The 27,034-nt window shown below is 38.8% G+C and overlaps 1 protein-coding gene across 2 annotated transcripts in view; it reads left to right on the forward strand.

The window, feature by feature from the left end:
• The window catches only part of ATP7A (ATPase copper transporting alpha), a 307,559-nt gene extending 281,258 nt beyond the window's left edge, over nucleotides 1-26,301 (forward strand). For both annotated transcript variants that reach the window (XM_058291681.2, XM_058291680.1), the window contains 4 exons: nucleotides 476-679; nucleotides 1,204-1,321; nucleotides 21,215-21,317; nucleotides 23,066-26,301. In XM_058291681.2, coding sequence (XP_058147664.1) covers nucleotides 476-679; nucleotides 1,204-1,321; nucleotides 21,215-21,317; nucleotides 23,066-23,342 — 702 coding nt within the window. In that variant the 3' untranslated portion in view covers nucleotides 23,343-26,301. The remainder of the gene's footprint in view (nucleotides 1-475; nucleotides 680-1,203; nucleotides 1,322-21,214; nucleotides 21,318-23,065) is intronic.
• Nucleotides 26,302-27,034: the final 733 nt, after the last annotated feature.

Consider the following 27,034-nt stretch of genomic DNA (forward strand, 5'->3'; position numbering starts at 1 on the left):
TCAGAGCTTTGTCCGTGTCTGGACATATAAATATTTCATTCTTTTTACACTGCTATATGGAAATCCATCATATAGACGTGTCTTAATTTATTTAACCATTCCTCTAATGATAGGCATTTAGGTGATTTTGAAAATTTTGTTGTTACAAACAAGGTACTGATGAACATCCTTGGACATACATCTTTTTGTACATGTATAAGTATGTCTGAAATATAGCTAAAAATAGTATCGCTGGATCACAGGATAAGCACACTTTGATATATGCTGCCAAATGTCCTACAAAAAGGCAGTACCAATTTACACCTACAGTATAAGAGAGCACATTTCTCCATTTATTTACTAACACTGGATATTATCTGTCTTTTCAAATTTGGATATCTGATGGGTGAAAAATGATGATTTATTATTGTTTTAGCATGTTTCAGGTACTTAGTAATATTTTTTGAAATTAATTGAGTTTATTTTCCTCATGTAGGTTGGCATTACTAAGGTATTTGCTGAAGTTCTGCCGTCCCACAAGGTAGCTAAAGTTAAGCAACTTCAAGAGGAGGGGAAACGTGTAGCAATGGTAGGAGATGGAATCAATGATTCCCCAGCTCTGGCAATGGCTAATGTTGGAATTGCCATTGGTACAGGCACAGATGTGGCCATTGAAGCAGCCGATGTGGTTTTGATAAGGGTAAGTTCTATGGCCTGACCATTGACAGGAGTGAACTGCCCTACATGATTAGTGATAGTGTCATAAAGTATGTCAAGCACATAAATTCTGTCTTTTTAATTCTGATGCTCTCTACCACTAAGACCGTGAGAATTTGGGGTGGAGGTAGGGGAAGTCTTACAAATTACCTCCTGACTTTCTCAGTCCAGCTAAGCAAATGAGAATTACAGTGTCCTAAAGTGAATAATAAGATTTAGCAAAGAGCTTAAATAATATAATCTTCAACAAATATTTGCTGAAGCTATTTTAATGAGATTTAATTCCTGTACCAGCATACAACCATAAAAGTGTTTTTAGAACCCTGAGAAAATTTTCTGAAAAACATTTCCCATGGCTGACTCAAATTTTTAGCAGTATCTGAGATTTGTACTTAATTTACATATTGCCTTAAGTGGCACATAATCTTCAATATACACAATGTCCAAAGCAAATATACTAGTTAAGTTAGAGTCTCTCACTAATATCACACATATTTCTGTTCTCAGAATGATCTTCTGGATGTGGTGGCAAGTATTGACTTATCAAGGAAGACAGTGAAGAGGATTCGGATAAATTTTGTCTTTGCTCTAATTTATAATCTGGTTGGAATTCCCATAGCTGCTGGTATGTGACTGTTAACTAGTGTTGCTTTAACCTTTGAAGTCATTAGAGACCTATCATGTTGGAAGTGTTAGTCTTCTTATTATGAGTTGGTTTTTTAAAAAAATGTTTTTAATTCACATACTATAACGTCCATCCAAAGTGTACAATCAGTAGCTCTCTACATAATCACAGAATTGGCATTCATCACCACAATCAATTTTATAAACAAATTGTGGCATATACACACAATGGAATATTATGCAGCAATAAGAAGAATTGAACTAGGGAAGCATATGACAGCATGGATGGACCTGGAGGAAATTATGTTGAGTGAAGCACGCCAGACACAAAAGGACAAATACTGTATGATTGCGTTATTATGAACTAAATATATTATCTAAACTTATAGAATTGATACTTAGAATATACCACCAGAAAATAGAATGAGGGTAGAGAATGGAAGGCTGATGGTTAATCTGTGCAGAATTTGCTAACAGGTTGGAAATCTTTGGAAATGAATAGAAATGGTAAGAGCACATCATCCTGTTTGGGACTAGCAGAGCTATTATATGGGGAATGACAGTGGTTGAAAGGGAAATCCTAAGGACATGTGTATTTTTAGAAGGAGAGCTATGAAATGTAACTTGGGACTGTATAACATAGTGAAACTTCATGTAAAATATGATTATGGGTGATATAGCAGCAATGTATGGCAGGGGAAGCAAAGAGAGATTGACGTGATGAGGTTTGTGTTTTTTGTTTTTTAGTATTTTTATTTTCTTTATTGGAATAATGAAAATGCTCTATAAATGACTGAACTGATAAATGCACAACTTTTTCATTATACCAAATGCCACTGTTGTATACTTTAGATAGATGTGTGCTTTATTAATATATATCAATAAAATTGATTTGAGAAGGAAAAGATATAGAGAGAGAATTTCCATAAACCCCACCCCTTCCCCCTCTCATATATTCCCCTATTAAAAACATCGTACATGAGTATGGAATATTTGTTATAGTTGATGAACAAATATTGAAGCATTGCTACTAACCTTGGTCTATAGTTTATATTATACTTTATGCTTTGCACCATATAATTTTATATGTTTGTAGAAAATAGATAATGGCCTCTATCCATCATTGCAAAATTAGGGAGACAACTCTCTAAGCCAAACTCAGTGTATGAAAGCATTACATTCCCCCCAGCATGGAACATGACTCCTGGGGATGACCCTCCCTGGCGCTGAGGAATTACCATCAAGCACCAGCTGGTGATGCAACTAGAAAAAGACCTGAATAAAAGGGGGAAATGGTAAAGACAAATTAGTTTCTATGGCTAAGAGACTTCAAAATAAGTTGGGAGGTCAGCAGTGGGGCCATGCCTATGCACATCTCAGCAGGATCTCAGAGACAGCTAAAGTAGATACAGTTCCAGGTAGTGGTGCTCCTGAGGGCTATGGAGACACCTGGGTCCTACTGTCATGGCAGATGACTCTGGAGTTCAGCAGCTTGCCAGTAGGCCCTACTTTGGAACTTGTGCTCCTGAGTATGATGGAGTTGGACTCAGATGTGACTTCTCTACACATGCCTTTTCTGTCACTATTTTAAAACCTGTGGTTGGTGCTGGGGTTGATGTATGCTCAGGACACTTGAATCTCTGCACAGTCCATGTGGCAGCTGGGCCCTGAGCCTCAGCAGAGTTGCAACACCTACTCTCCAGTTCGTTAGACTTACTCAGGTTAGCCAACAAGGAGGTAAGGATGGTCAACCACCACACCAAGGAACCAAGAGAGTCTACAACTGCAACAGGAGAATCCCACTCATCAGCCAGTGGGATCTAAGTGCCCTTTCACTTTAGAGGTGGAGTGGGCATCACCATCCCAGGGTCCTCAGGATGGAGGAATAAAATATGGATTAGAGTGGACTTATTGGTGCTCTACTATAGAATTAATGTGACTCTAACAATGGAAGAAATTATATCATTGATGTGGAGACAATGGCCACAGGAGTTGCTGAAGGCAGGGAGAGGGAAAAAGAGGTGTGGTATGGGGTCATTTTTGAGACTTGGAGTTGTCCTGAATGATATTGCAGGGACAGATGCAGGACATTATACATCCTGCCATAACCCACTGAATGGACTGGGAGAGAGTGTAAACTACAACGTAAACTCTAATCCATGCTGTGTGGCAATGCTCCAAAACGTATTCATCAAATGCAATGAATGTACCACACTAATGAAAGAAGTTGTCTATGTGGGAGGAGTGTGGGCTGTGGGGAGTGGAATATATGGGAACCTCTTAGATTTTTAATGTAACATTTTGTGTGATCTATGTATCTTTTGCAGAATGATAATAAAAAATGATAAAAATTAAAAATGCAATTTCAGTAGATTTACTGAACTGTAAATTCCTATTATAAATATTACTACTATCAATTTTTAAAATTAGGCAGAACAATTCCAATGTCTCAAAAATGCCCTGTGTTCTAGCTACTGTTTCCTCCCTTAAGAACCTACAGTAAGCACTATCCTTATATGAATGTTACAAGTTCTTCCATTACAAGGATAACATTAAGTCTACTTTAGTCCATAGTTGAATTCACCCCCTATGTTTGTTCATTCCTCAGTCTTGAGGATTTGGGGGTGGTCATGTCTGCCCTGCTTCTGATTGAGGGGTGACTTAGATCTCATGGTGCAGATGGATGGAACTGTCTTCCTTGCAGTTGTAGATACTCTCTGTTTTCTGGGGTGGGTATTGTCCATGATCATCCTTTTGTTAGTTGTCCTGGTTGAATCCAATGAACTGGAGAGGAGATGTTGGCTGTAACACTTCTGAGATTCTTGACTCGACCAGCATATGAACAGCTGAAGATTTAAGTTTCTGGGATATATATTTAATGGATATAGTGCTAATTATAGGTTCAAATAAAAGTGACAGAAGAACCATGTGTAGGAAAATTATAAATGAGTCTAACTCTGATGCACTGGAGAGAGAGGTTATCATGTATTCCAAGGTATGTCCCACCTATGGGTTGCCGATTTCCTAGGGTTTTCTGACCTGCCTTTAGGGTCTAGATTGCTCTAGATCCCTGAGGAGCACCCCTCTTTGAGACACTGTTTACTATGGCAGTCAGTGATATCTCTTGAGACATGCATAAACATAACCTCTGGATCAATCTCCTGACTCACTTTGAAATCTCTTACCCATAAAAACGCATTTGAATTTAATATTTCTCCCTTTTAGTCTAGGTCTTTTCTGTTGCTATTTGGCACTTGGTAATAATCCCTCCATGCCAGGGAGGCTTATTCCTGGAAGTCATGTCCCATACTGGACAGGGGAAGGTAGTGAGTTTATATGCTGAGTTTGATTTAGAGAGTGGCCATATTTGAGCAGCAAGGAGGCTTTCAGAAGGTAACTCTTAGGCAATATATATTGCTAGGCTGTGTTTCAATTTCAGGAGACCAATTTTCATATATATAAGCATCAATATCAAGGGCCTGGCATATTGGTCTGCCCTCTTTCACTAGGCACTGCCCATGTACTCTAGAGATTCTGGCTATTAGGGAATGTAGTAAGACTCCCCAGGATGGGAATTCAGTATTCCATTGGTTATTGTGTGGGTCACCACCCACCAAGACAATATCCCATTACCACCTGAACACATTCATATTCCATAGAGGCATGCCCCAGGTGCACCCTGCCCCACACATCATCCCAGCACTGATATCCCACTGGTCATTCTCCCCTGCCGCAGTTGCAACACTTCTGCAATCCAAAATCTCCCAAAAAAACAAAGCCAATAAATACATTAAATAAATAAAATTTAAAAATTTTGCAGTGTGTCTTTCATCACTGTAAGGTCTGTTGTCTTTAATATATAATGACAATGTCTTATATATGTTTCCCCACTTTTTTTTTAGGTTACGGAAAAATCACATAGAAAATATAGGTGACTGCCAAATACCTCCTCTCCCACTCCTCCCTTACCAATAATATCCAACATGAGTATGGTACATTTGTTAAAATTGATGATCAAATATCAGAACATTACTGCTAACCATGGTCAGTGGATCACGTTATGGTTTACATTTTGCACTGTATACTTTTATGTTTTGACAAAATGTATACTGGCCTATATTGATCAATGTAATATCATGCAAAACAATTCCAATACCCCAAAATGCCCTATGTTCCACCCACTGTTCCCTCCCCCTTCCCTTAGGACTTACGGCAACCACTAAGTTTCAGTTTTCAAAGAAAATTTTTTAAGAAAATTTTATTTATTGTGTGGGGCTCCACCCACCATGATGACCCCCTATGACATTATGAACACATTCATATTCCATAGACGTATGTCCCAAGTGCACCCTTTCCCACATATTCCACCACCACCGACGCCCTACCCCAGTGACCCTCCCATAACATATTTGCCAAAAGCACATTCCCACCATTGTAGTTTCAGCCACAGACTTTCAAATCCCCAGAGTTCACCTGTTTCTTCCTTCAGCCCTCCCCCTAATTCCATGGTTGGCCAATCCAAACCCGCACGCTGTTTACCCTCACATTCCAGTACCATTGACACCACTCTCATTCCTGCACAACCATCATCCCCAGCTGCTGCTAACCACCCCCTTCTAGTATTTCATGGGTTTTGCCCATATTGAGCATCAGCTCATCATACTCTACTTCCTTTCTGTCTCCTGATAGCCTATCTCCCAGACTCTAGCTCTGTGAGTTTGCTCAATATGCTTAGGTCATCTCAGTGAGGTAATACAATATTTATCTTTTAGTTACTGGCTTACTTCACTCAACATACAGTCTTCATGGTTCACCTATGTTTTCACTTGTATCAATACGTTGTTCCTTCTTAAAGCTGAATGATATTCCATCATAGGTATATACCACATTTTGCTTATCTAGTCATCTGTTGATGGACACTTGAGTTGCTTCCAACTTTTGGCAATAGTGAATAATGCTTCTGTGAACATTGGTGTGCATATATCTGTTCATGTCCCTGCTTTCATTTCGTTTGGGTATATACCTAGCAGTGGTAATGCTGGATCATATGGTAATTCTATATTGCACCAAAATGTCCTCCAAAATGGCTGCCATATTCTACATTCCTACCTGCAGTGGGTGAGGGTTCCCTTTCCTGCACATCCTCTCCAACACTTATAGTCCTCTGTTTTTAGTAGCTGCCAGACCAATTAGGTATAAGGTGATATCTCATTGTAGTTTTTATTTGCATTTCCATAATAGCTAGTGATTTAGAGCATCTTTTCAGGTGCTTTTCAGCCATTTGTATTTCTTCTTCGGAAAAGCGTCTAGTCAAATCTCTTGCCCATTTTTAAAAAGGGCTTTTTCTTTTCGATATGTTGATTTATTTATATATGCTAGATATTAGGCCCTTATTGGATAAAAGTTTCCCAAATATATTCTCCCATTTAGTAGACTGCTTTTTCACTTTCTTGATGAATTCCTTTGAAGTGCAACATTTTTTAATTTTGAGGAGGTCCCATTTATTTTTTCTTTTATTGCTCATGCTTTGTGTGTAATGTTTATGAAACCATTTCCTACTTCAAGATCTTGTAGATGCTTCCCTACATTACCTTCTAGAAACTTTATGGTCTTATTTCTTTTTTTAATTTTATTTTATTCATTTAAAAAATATATTACATTAAAAAAATATGAGGTCCCCATTCACCCCCACCGCCCCCATCCCACCACTCCCCCCACAGTAACACTCTCCCCCATCATCATGACACATCCATTGCATCTGGTGAGTACATCTCTGTGCATCGCTGCACCCCATGGCCAGTGGTCCACACCATAGCAACACTCTCCCACGTTCCATCCAGTGGGCCATGGGAGGACATACAATGTCCAGCAATTATCCCTGGGGCACCACCCAGGACAACTCCAAGTCCCGAAAATGCCTCCACATCTCATCCCTTCCTCCCATTCCCCGCACCCAGCAGCCACCATGGCCACTTTTCCACACCAATGCCACATTTTCTCGATTATTAACCTCAATAGTTCATGAATAGGATATCATTAAGTCCACTCTGATCCTTACTGTATTCCTCCTTCCTGTGGACCTTGGCTTGGTTGTGTCCATTCCACATCTATGTCAAGAGGGAGCTTAGATTCCACATGGATACTGGATGCAATCCTCCTGCTTTCAGTTGTAGGCACTCTAGGCTCCATGGTGTGGTGGTTGATCTTCTGCAACTCCATGTTAGCTGAGTGGGGTAAATCCAATAAACCAGAGTGTAGGAGCTGAAGTCTGTTGAGGCCCAGGGCCTGCCTATCATATGATCAGTCCTGATATTCAGATCCCCTGGGTATATATTAAACCCCAGCACCAACTACAATTTTGGAAAAGTAGCAGGAAAGGCTTGTGAAAAGAGATCATATCTGAGTCCAGCTCAATCACACAGAAACACCAACTCCAAAGAAGGGCCAACTGACATGGCAGTGAACTCCATCTGCCATGACCATAAAACCTGTGGGTCTCTGTAGCCCTCAGAAGAACCAGTACCTGGGATTGTATCTACTTTATCTGTCTCTGGGACTCCACTCAGGTGTGCATAAGGGCAACCCCTCTGATAACCTCCCGGCTCTTTTTTAGAGACTCATAGCCATATAAACTCATTTGTCCTTTCCATTTCCCCTTTTCTTCAGATCAAAAAGCATTTTTAAATCCTGTTATTACATGTAGACTGAGATATTCTGCTGGGTCAAGTTAAACCTTTTATTCAGGGTCATTTTCTAGTTACGTCATCAGCTGGTACATGGTAGTGATTCCCTCAGCGCCAGGGAGGCTCATCCTCGGGAGTCATGTCCCATGCTGGGGGAAGGCAACAAATATACATGCTGAGTTTGGCTTCGAGACTGGCCACATTTGAGCAACACGGAGGTTCTTAGGATGTAACTCTTAGGCACACTGCTGCTCTAGGCTTTGTTCTTATTGCAGGTGCACAGGCTCACAAGCATAGCCATTAGTATCAGGGGCTCATTGTTGGACCTTCATTATTTTTTGGTCTTTGCCATTGCACTTGGGGGATTGTTGCTGTTCCTTTAGGGACTGTGATAGAGCTCCCCTGGCCAGGATCAGCACTCTCTCAGTTGTTGTTTTTAATTGTTTCCACTATGTAAATATCCAAACATCTTTATGTACTCTGGATATATGCCCTGTGGAACTCCCTGCCAACTATGTGTTCCCTGTCAATAACATCCCACACTAGTATTCCTCTGCTGCTATTGTTGAACCTCTCTGTGATCCAAAATTTCCGGAAAAGTGAAGCCCAATATATTGCCAGGTTCCCTTAATAGTAAAATGGAATATAGCGATGAGCTTAAAGGTTAGATATAGAATACATATTAATTTGGAAAAATTCTACATCCTATCTTTTTCTTTTCTTTTTTCTAATTATTAAGCTTATCTTCACAAGAGTTTTAGATCACAGTAATTCATGTATACAGTATACAGTACTCCCACATATCGAACATAAAACCTTTTCCCTTCCACAGCAATACTCTTTTAGCATATTCATACCATATTTACTGAAACTGATGTACAGATATTGAGACAATAGCTTTCAAACTAGGTAAACTTTGTGTTTACATTGTGGTTTATATTTGAGACTATAAAAGTTTCTAAATTTCTAGTTATCTTATGTTTTACATTGTGATTTACATTTTAGCCTATCAGCCCCTATATATTTTTGGTGTAATTTTACATGTCTTATATCCATCCTTGCGGACTCTTGTGAAACACTTCTATTGCACACACTGTTACATTGGTTCCGTCTATTTAATACTTATTTCCCCCTCCCCTTAGGGCCCACATTGACAGTCAATCTTCATTTCTTGAAGAGCCATGTTCAGAGATACTTGCAACAGTGTTGAGTGCTTGACATGCTCAACTGCCCTAATGCCCTGGGAGCTACCATTTCTCTTGAGAGATACAGTTCCCTCTATTTGATGGCACCAGTCCTCCCCAGGATGTGGGTATACCTTAACTCTCATTATATAGGTCTCTACTCAATGATATTACCCACTCTGGCAAAATAAGCATTCACATATTCCCTGGGACTCTGTCCTGTGTCAGATTATTCCCTTTAAGTATCTTAAACATGTAACTTTCCTTATTATATTTTTGAAAAGGTTTTCTCAGCAATATATATTCTCAACGAACACCTGACAATCTCCTATGTTCATATGTTGCCCCACCTTCCCCCCAATTTCTTGGGCAATATTACCCATCCTCCCATCCCTAGCCCCCCTCAGGCCCACAAAGCCCCACCCAAAGGTAACCCTAGGCCCCCATTTTATCCCTTCCTTTTACACATACTAACCTCCAGCTTATCATAGATTTCACCCATGTAGATGTCAGCTTACATCCTCCCTCTACCCGCCGATTACCTGTAAGCCTATCATCCAGTCTCTAGCTCTCTGAGGCAGCTTGGTTTACTTATTTCATATCATTGAAGTCATGTAGTATTTGTCCTTCAATGCCTGGGTTGCTTCAGTCAACATAAGGTTCTCAAGATTCATCCATGTTATCATGTGTGTTTGTAGTGTATTTGTTCTTAAAGCCGAGTAGTATTCCATTGTATGTATATACCACATATTGTTTATCCATTCATCTGTTGATGGGCATTTGGGTTGATTCCAACTTTTGGTGATAGTGAACAATGCTGCTATGAACATTGGTGTGCATATTTCGGTTTGTGTTCTTGTTTTCAGTTCTGCTGGGTATATATCCAGCAGTGAAATTGCTGGGTCATATGGTAGTTTTTTGAGAAACCACCAAGCTGTCCTCCAGAATGGTTGGATCCCTCTGCATTCCCACAAGCAGTGGATGAGTGTTCCCATTCCTACACATCCTCTCCAGCATTTGTAGTCTTCTGTGTTTTTCTTTTTTTTTTATCATATATTTTTTCCAAATTCTACTCAATTTATTCATTTTTTAAAAGATATTACATTCAAAAAATATGAGATCCCCATTCACCCCCATCGCCCCCACCCCACCACTCCCCCCACAGTAACACTCTCCCCCATCATCATGACACATCCATTGCATCCGGTGAGTTCAACTCTGTGCATCGCTGCACCCCATGTCCCGTGTACCACACCATAGCCCACACTCTCCCACGTTCCATCCAGTGGGCCATGGGAGGACATACAACATCCGGCAATTGTCCCTGGAGCACCAGCCAGGACAACTCCAAGTCCTGAAAATGCCTCCACATCTCATTTCTTCCTCCCATTCCCCGCACCCAGCAGCCACCATGGCCACTTTTCCCATATCAATGCCACATTTTCTCGATTATTAACCTCAATAGTTCATGAATAGGATATCATTAAGTCCACTCTGATCCTTACTGTATTCCTCCTTCCTGTGGACCTTGGCTTGTTTGTGTCCATTCCACATCTATGTCAAGAGGGGGTTTAGATTCCACATGGATATTGGATGCAATCCTCCTGCTTTCAGTTGTAGGCACTCTAGGCTCCATGGTGTGGTGGTTGACCTTCTGCAACTCCATGTTAGCTGAGTGGGGTAAGTCCAATAAATCAGAGTGTAGGAGCTGAAATCTGCTGAGACTCAGGGCCTGGCTATCATATTGTCAGTCCAGAGATTCAAATCCCCTAGATATATCTTAAGCCCCAGCACCAACTACAATTCCAGTAAAGTAGCATGAAAGTCTTGTGAAAAGAGATCCCATCTGAGTCCAGCTCCATCACGCAGAAACACCAGCTCCAAAGAAGGGCCAACTGGCATGGCAGTGAACCCCATCTGCCATGACCATAGAACCTGTGGGTCTCTTTAGCCCTCAAAAGAACCAATATCTGGGGTTGTATCTACTTTATCTGTCTCTGAAACTCTGCTCAGGTGTGCATAAGGGCAATCCTTTTGACAACCTCTAGACTCTTTTTTAGAGACTCATAGCCATATGAACTCATTTGTCTTTTCCATTTCCCCCTTACTCTAGGTCAAACAGCATTTTAAACTCCTGTTATTATATGTAGACAGGGTTATTCTGCTGGTCCACGTTGTACCTTCAATTCAAGGTCATTTTCTTGTTGCATCATGAGCTGGTACTTGGTAATGATCCCTCGGTGCCAGGGAGGCTCATCCCCGGGTGTCATGTCCCATGCTGGGGGGAAGGCATTGCATTTACATGCTGAGTTTGACTTCGACACTGTCCACATTTGAGTAACACGGATGCTGTGCCTCAGGCACAGTGCTGCTCTAGGCCTTGTTCTTATTTCAGGTGTATAGGCTCACAAGCATAGTCATTAGTATCAGGGGCTCACTGTTGGACCCTCATTCCTTCCTGGTCCTTACCGTTGCACCTGGGGGACTGCTGCTGCTCCCCTAGGGACCATGACAGAGCCCCCCCCGGCCAGGAACCCAATACCCCCCTAGCTTTTGTTTTTAATTGTTTTCACTATGAGTATATCCAAACATTTCCATGCACCCTGGACATATGCCCTGTATAACTCCCTGTCAACCATATATCGCCTGTCAGTCACATCCCATACCAGTATTCCTCCGCTGCCATTGTTGAACCACTCTGTGATCCAAAACTTCCTGAAAAGTGAAGCCCAATATAATATCAGGTTCCCTTACTAGTAAAATGGAATATAGCGATGAGTTTAAAGGTTAGATATAGAATACATATTGATTTGGAAAAATTCTACATCCTATCTTTTTCTTTTCTTTTTTCCTAATTATTGAGCTTCTCTTCACAAGAGCCTTAGATCACAGTAATTCATCTATACAATATACAGTACTCCCACATATCCATTATAACACCTTTTCCCTTCCACAGTGATAATCTTTTAACTTATTCATATCATATTTACTGAAACTGATGTACAGATATTGAGACAATAGCTTTCAAACAAGGTGACATTTGTGTTTACATTGTGGTTTATACTTTAGGCTATACAGTTTTCTAAATTTTTTAGTTATCCTATGTTTTAATTATAGTTTACATTATTAGTCTGTCGTCCCCTATATGTTTTTGGTGTAATATTACATGTTTTATATCCATCCTTGTGTACTTTTGTGAAACACTTCTTTTGCCCTCACATTTACTTTGGTTCCATCTATTCAATATCTATTTCCCCCTGCCCTTGGGGACCACAGTGACAGTCTTCATTTCTTGAGGAGCTATGTTTAGAGATACTTGCAACAGTGTTGAGGGCTTAACTTGCTCAACTGCTCTAATTCCCTGGGAGCCATCCTTTCTCTTGAGAGATACAGTTCCCTCTATTTGATGGCATTAGTCCCCCCCAGGATGTGGGTCTACCTTCACTCTCATTATATGGGTCTCTACCCAATGGTGTAACCCACTCTGGCAAAATGAGCATTCAGATATTCCCTAGGAGTCTGTCCTGCGTCAGATTATCCCCTTTGAGTATCTTAAACAGGTAACTTTCCTAATTATATTTTGATACCGTTTTCTCAGCATTTTACTTTCAACCAACACCTGACAACCTCCTATGTTCGTATGTTGCCCCTCCCACCCCCCAATTTTTTGGCAATATTACCCATCCGCCCATCTCCATCCCCCCTCAAACCCGCAAAGCCCCACCCAAAAGTAACCCTATGCCCCCATTTTATCTCTTCTTTGTGCACATATTTACCGCCAGCTTATAGATTTCACCCATGTAGATGTCAGCTTACATCCTTCCTATACCCCCCAATTTCCTGTAAGCTTATCTTCCAGTCTCTAGCTCTCTGAGGCAGCTTGCTTATTTCATATCATTGAGATCATGTAGTATTTGCCCTTCAATTCCTGGGTTGCTTCACTCAACATAAGGTTCTCAAGATTCATCCATGTTATCACATGTGTTTGTAGTGTATTTGTTCTTACAGCCGAGTAGTATTCCATTGTATGTATATACCACATTTTATTGATCCACTCATCTATTGATGGGCATTTGGGTTGATTCCAACTTTTGGCAATAGTGAACAATACTGCTATGAACATCGGTGTGCATATATTGGTTTGTGTCCTTGTTTTCAGTTCTGCTGGGTATATACCCAGCAGTGGTATTGCTGGGTCATATGGCAAATCTATGGTTAGTGTTTTGGGAAACCGCCAAACTGTCTTCCAGAATGATTGGAACCTTCTGCATTCCCACCAGCAGTGGATGAGTGTTCGTATTTCTTCACATCCTCTCCAGCATTTGTATTCTTCTGTTTTTTTCATAGCTGCCAATCTTATGGGAGTAAGATGGTATCTCATTGTAGTTTTGATTTGCATTTCCCTGATAGCTAAAGATTTGGAGCATTTTTTCATGTGCTTTTTAGGTATTTGTATTTCTTCTTTGGAGAAGTGTCTGTTTAAATCTTTTTCCCATTTTTTAAATGGGTTGTTTATCTTTTTATTTTCAAGATACAGGAGTTCTTTATATGTGCAAGTTATAAGTCTCTTATCGGATATATGGTTGCCAAATATTTTCTCCCATTGTGTAGGTTCCCCTTTTACTTTCCTGATGAACTCCCTTGAGGTGCAGAAGGCTTTAATTTTGAGGAAGTCCCATTTATCTATTTGTTCTCTTGCTGCTTGTGCTTTTGTTGTGATGTTCATGAAACCATTTCCTATTACAAGTTCTTGTAGATGTTTCCCTACACTGCTTTCCAAAGTCTTTATGGTGTTGGCTCTTATATTTAGGTCTTTGATCCATCTTGAGTTGATCTTTGTATAAGGTGTGAGATGGTAATCCTCTTTCATTCTTCTATATATGGATATCCAGTTCTCCAGGCACCATTTGTTGAATAGGCCATTCTCTCCCAGTTGAGAGGGTTTGGTGGCTTTATCGAATATTATATGGCTATATATATGAAGTTCTATATCAGAACCTTCAATTCGATTCCATTGGTCTGTGTGTGTCTGCTTATGCCAGTACCATGCTGTTTTCACTACTGTAGGTTTGTAGTATGTTTTGAAGTCCGGTAGTGTGATTCCTCCAATTTCGTTTTTCTTATTCAATATGTCTTTGGCTATTTGGGGCCTCTTTCCTTTCCAAATAAATTTCATAGCTAGTTTTTCTAGTTCCTTAAAGAAGGCTGTGTTGATTTTTATTGGGATTGCATTGAATGTGTAGATCAGTTTTGGAAGGATAGCCATCTTAATAATATTTAGTCTTCCTGTCCATGAACAGGAAATATTCTTCCATTTATTTAAGTCTTCTTTGATTTCCTTGAACAGTCTTGTATAGTTCTCAGTGTATAAGTTTTTTACATCTTTAGTTAAATTTATTCCTAAATACTTTTATTTTTTATTTACTATTGTGAATGGTATTTGTTTCTTCATTTCCTCCTGATCTTGCTCATTATTGGTGTACAGAAATGCTACTGATTTTTGCGCATTGATCTTATAACCTGCGACTTTACTAAACTCATTTATGACTTCTAGAAGCTTTGTTGTAGACCTCTCAGGGTTTTCTATGTATAGGATCATGTCATCTGCAAATAATGAAATTTTGACTTCTTCCTTTCCAATTTGAATGCCTTTTATATCTAGTTCTTGCCTCAGTGCTCGAGCAAGTACTTCTAAGACAATGTTAAATAGGAGCGGAGAGAGTGGGCATCCTTGTCTTGTTCCTGACTTTAGAGGGAAGGATTTTAGGATTTCTCCATTGTAAACAATGTTGGCTGTAGGTTTTTCATATATACTCTTTATCATGTTCAGAAAATTTCCTTGTATTCTGATCTTTTGGAGTGTTTTTATCAAGAAAGGGTGCTGTATTTTGTCAAATGCTTTTTCTGTATCTATAGATATAATCATGTGATTTTTTTCCTTCAATCTGTTGATATGGTGTATTACATTGATTGATTTTCTCATGTTGAACCATCCTTGCATACCTGGAATGAGTCCCACTTGGTCGTGGTGTATAATTCATTTAATGTGTTGTTGAATACGATTAGCAAGTATTTGTTAATTATTTTTGCATCTTTATTCATTAGAGAAATTGGTCTGTAATTTTCCTTTCTTGTGGTGTCTTTGTTTGGCTTGGTACTAGGGTAATGTTGGCATCATAGAAGGAGTTAGGCAATGTTCCTTCTGTTTCGATTCTTTGGAAGAGTTTCGGCAGGATTGGTGTTAGTTCTTTCTGGAATGTTTTGTAGAATTCACCTGTGAAGCCATCTCTCCCTGGGCTCTTCTTAGTTGGGAGGTTTTTAATGACTGATTCTATCTCTTTACTTGTGATTGGTTTGTTGAGATCTTCAGTTTCTTCTTTTGTCAATGTAGGCTGCTTATGTGTTTCTAGGAATTTGTCCATTTCCTCTGAATTGTCATTTTTGTTGGAATATAGTTTTTCAAAGTATCCTCTTATTATAGTCTTTATTTCTGTGGGGTCAGTGGTGATATCTCCTTTCTCATTTTTTATTTTTTGTATTTGCATCTTCTCTCTTTTTTTCTTTGTTACTCTCACTAAAGGTGTGTCAATTTTATTGATCTTCTCAAAAAACCAGCTCTTGGTCTCGTTTATCTTTTCAAGTGCTTTCTTATTTTCTATTTCATTTAGTTCTGCTCTTATCTTTGTTATTTCCTTCCTTCTTCTTCCTGTTGGATTACTTTGTTGTTTTTTTTTCTAATTCCTCCAAATGTGCAGTTAGGTCTTCAATTTTTGCTCTTCTTTTTTGATGTATGAATTTATGGCTATAAATTTCCCTCTCAGTACTATGTTTGCTGCATCCCATAAGTTTTGGTATGTTGTGTTATCATTAACATTAGTTTCAAGGTAGTTATTAATTTCTTTTGAAATTTCTTCTTTGACCCACTGTTTTTCTAAGAGTGTGCTGTTTAATTTCCACATCATGGTGTGAAATCTGGGCCTCTGGCCCTTGCAGATTTCCAGCTTCACTCCACTGTGGTCAGAAATATTATTTTGTGCGATTTCGATCTTTCTGAATTCATTGAGCCTTTCTTTGTGGCCTAGTATATTGTCTATCTTGGAGAATGATCCATGTGTACTTGAGAAAAATATATCCTGCTGTATTCAGGTGTAATGATCTGTATATGTCTATTAGATCCAGCTCCTCTAATATAGTGTTCAAATATTTTCTTTCTTTAATGATCCTGTTTTGAGACGTTCTGTCCAAAGTTGATAGTTCTGTATTAAAATCTCCCACTATAATTGTGGAAGCATCTATTCTTTCACTTAGTTTTTCCAATGTTTGCCTCACGTATTTGGAGGCGCCCTTGTTAAGAGCGTAAATATTTATGATTGTTCATTCTTCTTGAGAGATTGTCCTTTTCACTAATATGTAGTATCCTTCTTTGTCTCTCACAATTGTTTCTCATTTAAAGTCCACTTTGTCTGATATTAATATAGCTACTCCTGCCTTTTTTTGGTTATTGTTTGCTCGTAAGTTTTTTTTCCAACCATTCAGTTTCAGCCTCTATGAATCTCTGTGTGTAAATGTGTTTCTTGTAGACAGCATATAGATGGGTCATATTTCCTTATCTAATGTCCCAGTCTGAATCTTTTGATAGGTGAGTTTAATCCATTGACATTCAGTGTTAAATACTTTCAAGGAATTATTTATGTTAGCCATATTTTGATTGGACTTGTGTTTGTCATATTTTGTTTGTCTTTTTCTTCTGTTTTTGTCTTTTTTGTTGCTCTTACACTCTCCTCCAACTCTGCATCTCCTGTTTTTTCCTTTCTTCCTGCAGAACTCCCTTTAGTATTTCTTGAAGGGGAGGTTTCTTGTTGGTATATTGTTTCAATTTCTATTTTTCTGTGAATATTTTGAACTCTCCATTATTTTTGAAAGCTAGTTTAGTTGTGTAGAGTATTCTTGGTTGTAAACTTTTTTCTTTTAGTACCTGGGCTATATCATACCACTGCCTTCTTTTCTCCATGGTTTCAGATGGGAAATCAGCACTTAATCTTATGGAGCCTCCCTTGTATTGTGATGGTTTTCTTTTCTCTTGCTGCTTTTAGAGTTTTGTCTTTGTCTTGAGCATTGGAATATTTGACAAGTATATGTCTTGGGGTGGGCCTGTTGGGTTTTATGATGTATCGGGTGCGTTGTGCTTCCTGGACATGTACATCCATCTCTCAGTAGATTTGGGAAGTTTTCAGTCATTATTTCCTGCAACACCCCTTCTGTCCCCTTTCCCTTCTCTTCTCTTCTGGGATGCCTATAATACATATGTTTGTGCATTTTGCATTGTCATTCAGGTCCCTAAGTCCTATCTCGATTTTTTCTATCTTTTTATCAATCAACTCTACTAACTTTTTGATTTCTGATATACTGTCTTCCAAGTCGCTAATTCTCTCCTCTGCCCCTTCTAATCCGCTGCTACTTGCTGAGAGTGTATATTTGATTTCTTGAACTATGATGTTCATTCCCATCATATCTGTTATTTTTTTGCGTATGTCTGCAATTTCCTCTCCAAGTGTATTCTTCATATTGTTGAACTCTTCCTGTACTTCATTAAGTTGGCCTCTAATATATGTTTTGAGATTTTTAATTACTTGTCTGATGTTCTGCTCCCCTTCCTGGTTTTTCATTTGTTCATTGGATTCCGCCATGTTTTCCTGATTATTGGTTTGGTTTGTAGTTTTTTGTTGCTGTCTGGTCATCATTTTATCTTGTTGGGTATAATCAGTTCCTTAGCTTCTTTGTCTAGTCTTGGGGATTAATTAGTTGTTGTTTGTGTGTAAGTGTTATGTCTTCTCTTTGTCACTTTGTTCTTCTTACTCTGTTTTCTTGTTGCTGGCTAAGTTCACTTTGAAGGAAAATATTAGGGTCAGGGATAGGAAATTGTGTAAGCAAAGAAAATATATAAAGTAGTATTGGTAATAAATGTTAACAGAGCAACAATATGAGATATGGGAGAATGGATATTCGACTCATGTAAGTTGTGTAGAGTTATACCAGTAAGTAGAGTACCTATAATGAGATAGTCAACTGAATATGGGGAGGAATATAGTATGAATTAAAAAGGCAGTGTTTTCATGAGCAAGGGAAATAAAAAAGAAAGACAATAATATCAAGAGTGGATAAAAGACAGAAAAGAGAACAAAGGTATTAGAAAATAAAAGTTAGACAATTTCGGGACCAAAGAAAGGGAGATGGAATGTAAGAGAGAGAGGAGATGATGGAGGATGGCAAGATGTGGGGTTATGGGGATTGTGTAGGTGGCCAAAGTCAATTCACAGAGAAAGGAGGAAATGGAGGATGAGGAAACACAGCAAATGTGAGGCGCTCCCTGCAGCACCTATTGTATAAATAAAATAAAATAAGAAAAGAAGAGAAGAGAAAAAGGGGTGTGGGCAAAGAAAAGGGAGGAAAACAAGGAAGAAAAAGAAAAGAAGAAAGGAAAAAAACCTCTAAATAAATGAAAAAGACCTTGGGGGATACAATGGGAGAAAAGACCAGGAGATAATGCAATATTAGCAACCAAGACAATAAAAAAAAGAAAAAAGAGAAAAAGGAAAAAAACACACAAACACCAAGGGCTAGGACAATCAAGGACCTCAGGTGGACCTCAGGGCATGGTGGATTCAGGGATGGGAAGTCTGTGATATTGCGGACTCAAGAGGTGTTAGTCTCTGGAGTATGGGCCACCAGGCTTTATGGGACACAGACCCGGGAGCCACGCATCCAGTTAACAGGGAGCCTGGGAGCACCACAATACAACACAGCCTTCAGGGATCCCCGCAGCTGGGAGCCAGCCCTAGGTAGAGGGGTCACGCCCACAAACTCTGATCTCTGTGTCAGAAACCCAAAATTCCACCACTCACAAGAGTCTCTTCTGTCACTGTCTCACCAAATCGACTTCAGGACACCTCCCGCCCTGCAAGCCCCCAAAACAGCCTGCTGGGGGCACCACTGTACTACAAACAATTCAGGCATGGCTGCAGCTGGGCTGCCAGTCCTAGGGGGAGGGGCTCTAGCCGGAAGCTCTGATCTCCATGTCAGAAACCACAAATTCCACATCTCGCAAGAATATCCTCTGTCATTGTCTCATCAAATCGACTTCCAGACACCTCCCACCCTGCAAGCCCCCGAATAGCCTGCTCAGGGCTTGGGAACTCCCCAGCGCAGCAAAGTCTCCAGGAATCGCCACCACCGGTCCGCCAGCCCCAGGGGGAAACATCCTGCACGCAGCCCCCATCTCCGTGAAAGAGACCCAAAGTTCTACCTTTTACAAGAATCTTCTTTGTCACTGTCCCACTAAATCGACATCTAGACACCTCCTGCCCTGCAAACACCCAAAAACAGCCCGGTCCAGCAGGTTTCCAACCCTACTCAGCCGCTTCTTTGCAGGAGAGATTATAAGGTGCACTCACTCAGACGCCATCTTGCCCCGCCTCCCTCATTTATTTTAAACAGAACAAATTTGCAATTAACCTCACTACCCGTAAACAGCCACTGTTGGCTTTTCAGTATATTTCCTTCATTTTATACTGTGCATCATTTTTATCTTGTACATAGTTATAATTAAAGCATATAGAAAAGTTTCTGCTTTTCACTTCACATCCTATTATAGCCAACAGGTTGTTTTTTACACTTAGCAGAGCAGAAGAGCGAGAGATTAAAAGAAGAAATAAGACCCCAAAAAAGCAAATTAGAATTTTTTTAATACATACCTGAGAATCTCCTGTACCCAGGAGCTTTGTAGGAATTAGTAATGACGTTATATAAATAGTTATCCCTTTTTTTGTTCTTTGTGGTCTTAGAGCTAACATAGAAAGACGTAAATTGACATGAGAATAATTAGAAAGCTATTTATCAACGAGGACACACAAGTACTGAGAGAACAAAGAGGAAAAGAATGAAGGAAGTCCAGTGACATTCATTCATGGAGCCAGTGATTTTTAAAAACAGTTGTACAGTAATACAAAAGCACCATGGAAAAAGTAAAAAATACAGATAGCCACATAAAAATATGAAAGAACAATAAGGCTATTTCATCTCCATGATGTTAGCAAAAATTAAAATGTCTGTTTAGACCAAGTGTTAATGAATTTGTAGAACATGAACTCTCATACACTATGGGTAGGCTGAACTAGTACAGCCATTTTGGCAAGCCATTCAGAAAATGTCTACCTAAAGTCTAAGATGTATCCATCTTTTTTTTTTAATTAAAATTATTTATTTTTACGAATTACATTCAAAAAATACGAGGTCCCAATCAACCCCACCGCCCCCACCCCCACTCCCCCCACAGCAACACTCTCGCCCATCATCGTGAGACATCCATTGCACCCAGTAAGTACATCTCTGAACATCACTGCACCCCGTAGTCAATGGTCCACATCATAGCCCACACTCTCCCCCGTTCCATCCAGTGGGCCCTGGGGGGGGTCTACAATGTCCTGTAATTGTCCATGAAGCACCACCCAGGACAACTCCACGTCCCGAAAACGCCTCCACATCTCATCTCTTCCTCCCATTCCCCAAACCCAGCAGCCACCATGGCTACCCTTCCCACACCCATTCCACATTTTCTCTGTGGACATTGGATTGGTTGTGTCCATTGCACATCTATGTCAAGTGGGGGCTTAGATTCCACATGGATACTGGATGCACTCCTCCTGCTTTCAGTTGTAGACACTCTAGGCTCCATGGTGTGGTGGTTGACCTTCTTCAACTCCATGTTAGCTGAGTTGTATCCATCTTTTGACCTAACAGTTACACCCCTAGATATATAACCTAGAGAAATTCTCATACATATAGAGACATGTACAACAGTGTTCACAGTAACACTCTAGTGAAAAAATTGCAAGCAATATAAATCTCTATCAACAAGGGGATAAAATGCTGAAGAAATAAAAAAGGAAGTGATTTGTATATGCCTGTAAGAAACTCATTGGTAATCTGTTTAGCACTGTATGCTTTAACTAATCCAAACTTGTTTCCTAGGAGTTTTTATGCCCATTGGTTTGGTTTTGCAGCCTTGGATGGGATCTGCTGCAATGGCTGCTTCATCTGTTTCAGTAGTACTTTCTTCTCTCTTTCTTAAACTGTAAGTATGATGGCTTCCTCAAGTTTGTATTTTATATTCCTTTTATCAATCACTTAGTAGGTTTTATTCTTATATCAATCAGTGGTAAGTCCATACCTTTCTTAAAAATAAATATTAAGTCTTCTGTACTTTATGCATAGCAACCACAAGCACTGAGTGGGGTAAAATCTACTATATTGGCTCTGAAAAGTAGGATTTCTCTGATTATGTGACTCCACACAATGAATTTTAAAATACTTTCCTAGTATATTTCATATCAGGCAAATTCCTTTCATTTTTTTTCCCCAAAATTAATATAGTTCTTTTTTTTTAAATGTTACATTGAAAAAAAAATAAAGAGGCTCCCATATACTCCCCACCCCCCCTCACCCCACTACTCCCACATCAACAACCTCTTTGATCATTATGGCACATTTATTGCATTTGGTAAATACATTTTGTTTTGTTGTGGGTTTTTTTTTAAGATTTATTTATTTATTTCTCTCCCCTTCCCCCCCACCCCAGTTGTCTGTTCTCTGTGTCCATTCGCTGTGTGTTCTTCTGTGTCTGCTTCTATTGTTGTGTTGTAGTCAGCGGCACCAGGAATCTACGTCTATTCTTGTTGCATCATCTTGCTGCATCAGCTCTCCGTGTGTGTGTTGCCACACCTGGGCAGGCTGAACTTTCTTTTGCACTGGGCGTCTCTTCTTACGGGGTGCACTCATTGCATGTGGGTCTCTCCTATGCAGGGGACACCCCTGCATGGCACGGCACTCCTTGTGCATGTCAGCACTGTAAGTGGACCAGCTCCAAATGGGTCAAGGAGGCCCTGGGTTTGAGCTGTGGACCTCCCATGTTAGACAGGTGCCCTATCCGTTGGGCCAAGTCCACTTCCCGGTAAATACATTTTGGAGCACTGCTGCACCACATGGATAATGGTTTACATTGTAGTTTACACTCTCCTCCAGAACATTCAATTGGTTATGGTAGGATATATAATGTCCAGCATCTGTGCCTGCCATATCATTTAGGACAACTCCAAATCCCAAAAATGCCCCCACATCATATCTCTTATTTCCTCTCCCTGCCCTCAGGAACTACCGTGGCCACTTTCTCCACATCAATGCTACAGTTTCTTCTATTACTAGTCACAATAGTTCCGTAGTAGAAAGTCAGTAAGTCCACTCTAATTCATATTTTATTCCTCCATTCTGTGGACCAGGATGGTGATGTCCACTCCACCTCTATATCAGGGGGCTTAGATTCCACACGGATGATGGATGCATTTCTCCTGCTTGCAGTTGTAGGCACTCTTGGTTCCCTGGTGTGGTGGTTGACTATCTTCCCTCCCTGTTAGCTGACCTGGGTAAGTTCAATGAACCACAGGGTAGGAGTTGCAATTCTGCTGAGGCTCAGGGCCCAGCTGGCACATGGACAGTCCAGAGACTCAAGTCTCCTGAGTATACACCAACCCTAGCACCAACCACAGGTTCAGTAAAAGTGACAGAAGAGGCATGTGTAGAAAGGTCACATCTGAGTCCAACTCCATCACACTCAGGAACACACATTCCAAACTTGGGCCAACTGACATGGCACTGAATTGCAGAGCCATCTGCCATGACCATGGAACCTGTGGGTCTCTGTAGCCCTCAGGAGAACCAGTACCTAGGCCTGTATCTACTTTGGCTGTCTCTGGGGTCCTACTGATTTAACAAGCATCTAGTTCACGTTTGGTTATTTCAAATTAATGCACTTTTCAATGTGTCCAGTTACAGGAAACCAATTTATGAGAATTATGAACTGCGTTCCTGGAGTCAGACAGGACAGAAGAGTTCTTCAGAAATCAGCGTTCATGTCGGAATAGATGACACCTCAAGAAGTTCTCCTCAACTAGGTTTGCTGGACCGTATTGTTAATTACAGTAGAGCCTCTATAAACTCATTACTGTCGGATAAACGTTCCCTCAACAGCGTTGTTACCAGTGAACCTGACAAGCACTCACTCCTGGTGGAAGCCTTCAGGGAAGATGATGACACCACATTATAAAAGGCTACAAAGAGTACTATTAGCTTAATTTGTTATGCCGTGACAGAATTCATGAAGTTATATTAGCTTTTCAGAATATTGTGAAAGGATTTCAGGGATTCTATTTGAGTTACATTTGTCTTATGGCAAAATATCTTTTTCAGGACATCGACTGAACTTATCTTTGTTTAAAATGAATTACCTATATATTTTTTGTTTTCATTAGCAACAGATAAAGTAGAGCAGTGAGATTTACAGCACAACTATAAAGATTGCCAAATTGTTACTAAAGTGATAATCATATTTTTTATTTGACAGACAGACAGAAAGACCCCGGAAGAATATAATTAAAATTTAGAAAATTTGAGTGCATTACCTTTAAGAGGATTCTTTAATCTTTATCCTTGCCAGATTGGGAGCAGTAACTTTTAAAGCACCATATAAAGCAACTAGTTTTAGAAGGGAACCAATAGAAACTGAAAATAGATGTGCCTTATTTATTTCAGGCTTTCTTTCCGCCTCATTCCCCCTGCAGCTTTGTCCTTGCATTTGCTTTCTTAGATGCTCCAGTATGTTTTATCTTTTTCCTTTCACATGAGTCAGGCTAAGGTAGTTTTCACTGATAAAAATAACTGATAACGTTTTCAATATCTTATTTTTTTTCTTATCCTGTACTTCAACAAACCTTAAGGGTTCGTAGTGTTGCCTGCCTTCTACGTTTCCATTGTTGTGAAAAATATATTAAATTCTTCCTGCAACCTTTCCAGCTCTGTGTGAACTTTCAATTCACTTCTGCTGAGTTTAGCTCTAAAAAAGTTTTTCTTAGTGTAGTCTTTCTACCACACTCAATTCAGAACTTAAAAAGATTTTGAGTCTCTTCCACAATTGATTTTTTCAAAGGTTAACACTAACATTACCATCTTTAACACATACAGGTCATATAAAATTACCTGGATTCATTAACTTTGTTTTTGTACATAGTAGACGCTCTTAGCTAGTATATATAATTTAATAGATTTTAATTTATCTTTTAGCATTTAAGATAATGTCAAAATGTATTGAAAAGAATGCTATTACCCAAAGCTGCTTTTAAAAAAAATAATAAATTATAATACAGAAATTAGAATTTCCCTAGGTTATGATACCTTTTATCCAAATCTATATTTTGCTCTAGTTTAAAACATTTGCACCTGCTAATTACTGTGACAAATTTAGGAGCTCATTTCCTCATCAATATGGATTCAGAATTTCCTCTGGGAGTGCTTGGGAGTTAATAAACTCATTAGAACTCTGGTACTTACATCATTATTTAAAGTTCTTTGTTAATTGCAGAATAAATTTCATATGCAGACCGTATAGTGAAGATAAGTGAATTCCTAACATTATGTTCTCATTGCCATATGTAGAGCTTTTAGCACAAATACCTGGCACATAGAATTTGTACTTAATAAATGTTAGTTATATCCTCCCCTTGAGGTCAGTAATAAATACAAAAATTGTTTTTATAGGGCAGAATGTAAAATGATGTCGTAGGAGTAGGGGTGAGTTTCTTCATCTTCCCACTTTCTCTCTAACCCTTTTATACACACGCGTAAAGAGTTTATCACATTATTCCATGCTACCTTTTCAGATTTGGAAAAGCTCTAATTTTTATCTTGCCTATCTTAAAGAAACAACTGAGAATTTTTGATGAAGGTACTATTAGTCTAGAAAGATAAACCCATTTTAATTAAATATGAATGAGTTTATATGTTTAGGCTTGTTTTCAGACTAATGCCTGTGCCATCTTCCATGCTTGTAGTTTGTGTTTTAATATTTGTTTCTTATTTTAATTCCAGTGGCCCATCACTACAACTTGTTTCTTCTAAAAGAAACATCTAGTATATTAGATTTTTCTCACTCCAGAGCCAAATTGAAAAAAGAAGCATCTTTTTTTGTGAAGCTGTTGAACATGGCCAGTTACTACTAGTACTACTAGTACTACTAGTACTACTAGTACATGCATATTATAGGGCAGTGGTAGTAGTAGCCTACAGTCTGGGAATAGTCAAGGATATAATTTCAGCTCTCGCTATAACAGAAAACATGCTACTTAGGAAAAGTCCCACTTTAAATATCTGTAGCCAAATTTGAGTTCTCTACCACAAGTCTCTTTTGTTATTCTGAACTCCCATTAGCTCCAGAGAGAAACTATATTCACAGGAGAGATAGGGGATATATGGAAGGAATCAAAAACATTATTTTCAGAGAATAGCTTACTAGTAAACTAGTCACTCTTGAGAACAAATTTTATAAATGTGTGTATGTGTGTTTATTCACATACAAATATGTACATATACACATGTACAAGCACATTTATTACCATACAGAAGGCGAATGTATTTATATTAGAATTGAATATTTGATGAGTTGAAGTACTTTATCTGTTGTTCTATTTTTCCTTTATCACTCTTACGTATGACTCAGCAAACATGCCCTCAGTCTGAAGATAACTTTGATATCCAAAGCTGATTCAGACTAAACTATGGGGCACCTTTTACCTTAAATATCCAAAGATGCCTTTTGAAACACAACTAGAGTATTTTGTGTTGTAGAGTAGTCTAAAGAAGTATGGTTGTCAGTTGTGAAGGTAGAAATTTTTTTTTCCCATGGTTAGTATCAGCATTTTAGAATGTAAAATCTGTTGCCTTGTGAACAAAATTTTATATTGTGCTTTAATTTTTTTAAAAATATTCTTCTGATGTACAGAATGGTTAATATAGCACTGTGGACATGACATTTCCAAATATTTAGGTGTGTATGTATTTTCTGTAAACAGTTTAACATCAAGAATGGATGTTGTTAGAAACTTTTTCCATTACTCTTTGATCATGCTTTAAATTGATTTTTTTATAAAATTTATTTTACTTTCTTATTTTCTTTGGGTGAGGCATCTAGTTAGTGGTTATTATAATAAGAATAAAAACATTTCTGGAATCACTTCCTTTGGATATTTTATTTTTTACTTTTCTCTACTTAAAAATTATTATTTTACTGAATATGAAAATATAGACTCACACCAAATTATTACCTATTTTTACACTAATTTTCTGCAATCCCTCATTTAGGTGTGAGTAACCAGATAAAATACAAACCGTGAGTTCTTCAATTAAAAGAGCATCTTTAATGGCATTGATTATACATGCTTTTTGTAGCCCAAACCAGGTGTCTTAACCTTATGCTACTAATTAAGCAAATGCTCAACTAAACATAGTTAAACATTGTTTGGTACCAAAAACACAGTGGACAATGTGCACTATTTATCTTTTGTAGTTAAGATATTCAGTAGTTTGGTTTTCCATAAGCATGTAATTTATATTTCTGCCAAGGATATGCCTTCAACTTTATAATTATAGTGTTGTAAAAAATCATTTTGTCAGTGTCTCTTTTGTTCAATCATTCATCCCCTCTGCCAACATTTCTAAACTACCGTGGTTGTGTTTTCAGGTTTTTTGTCCAACTATTACTGTAATATGGGGCAGTGTTGGTGGCCCATCACATATTCTGTAAGGGTTGGAAAGAAGAAATCTACTTTCTTTCAGATTCCATTCCTAGTGTCATATCATTTAGTGAGAATGAGACACAATTAAAGGAATATAAATATCCTCACCTTTCCTTTGTATTCGCTAATACACTTTTTTTCTCCCTTTATTATTTTTTAAATGTTACATTCG

Source organism: Dasypus novemcinctus, chromosome X (genome assembly GCF_030445035.2).
Source record: "Dasypus novemcinctus isolate mDasNov1 chromosome X, mDasNov1.1.hap2, whole genome shotgun sequence".
Taxonomy (NCBI): domain Eukaryota; kingdom Metazoa; phylum Chordata; class Mammalia; order Cingulata; family Dasypodidae; genus Dasypus; species Dasypus novemcinctus.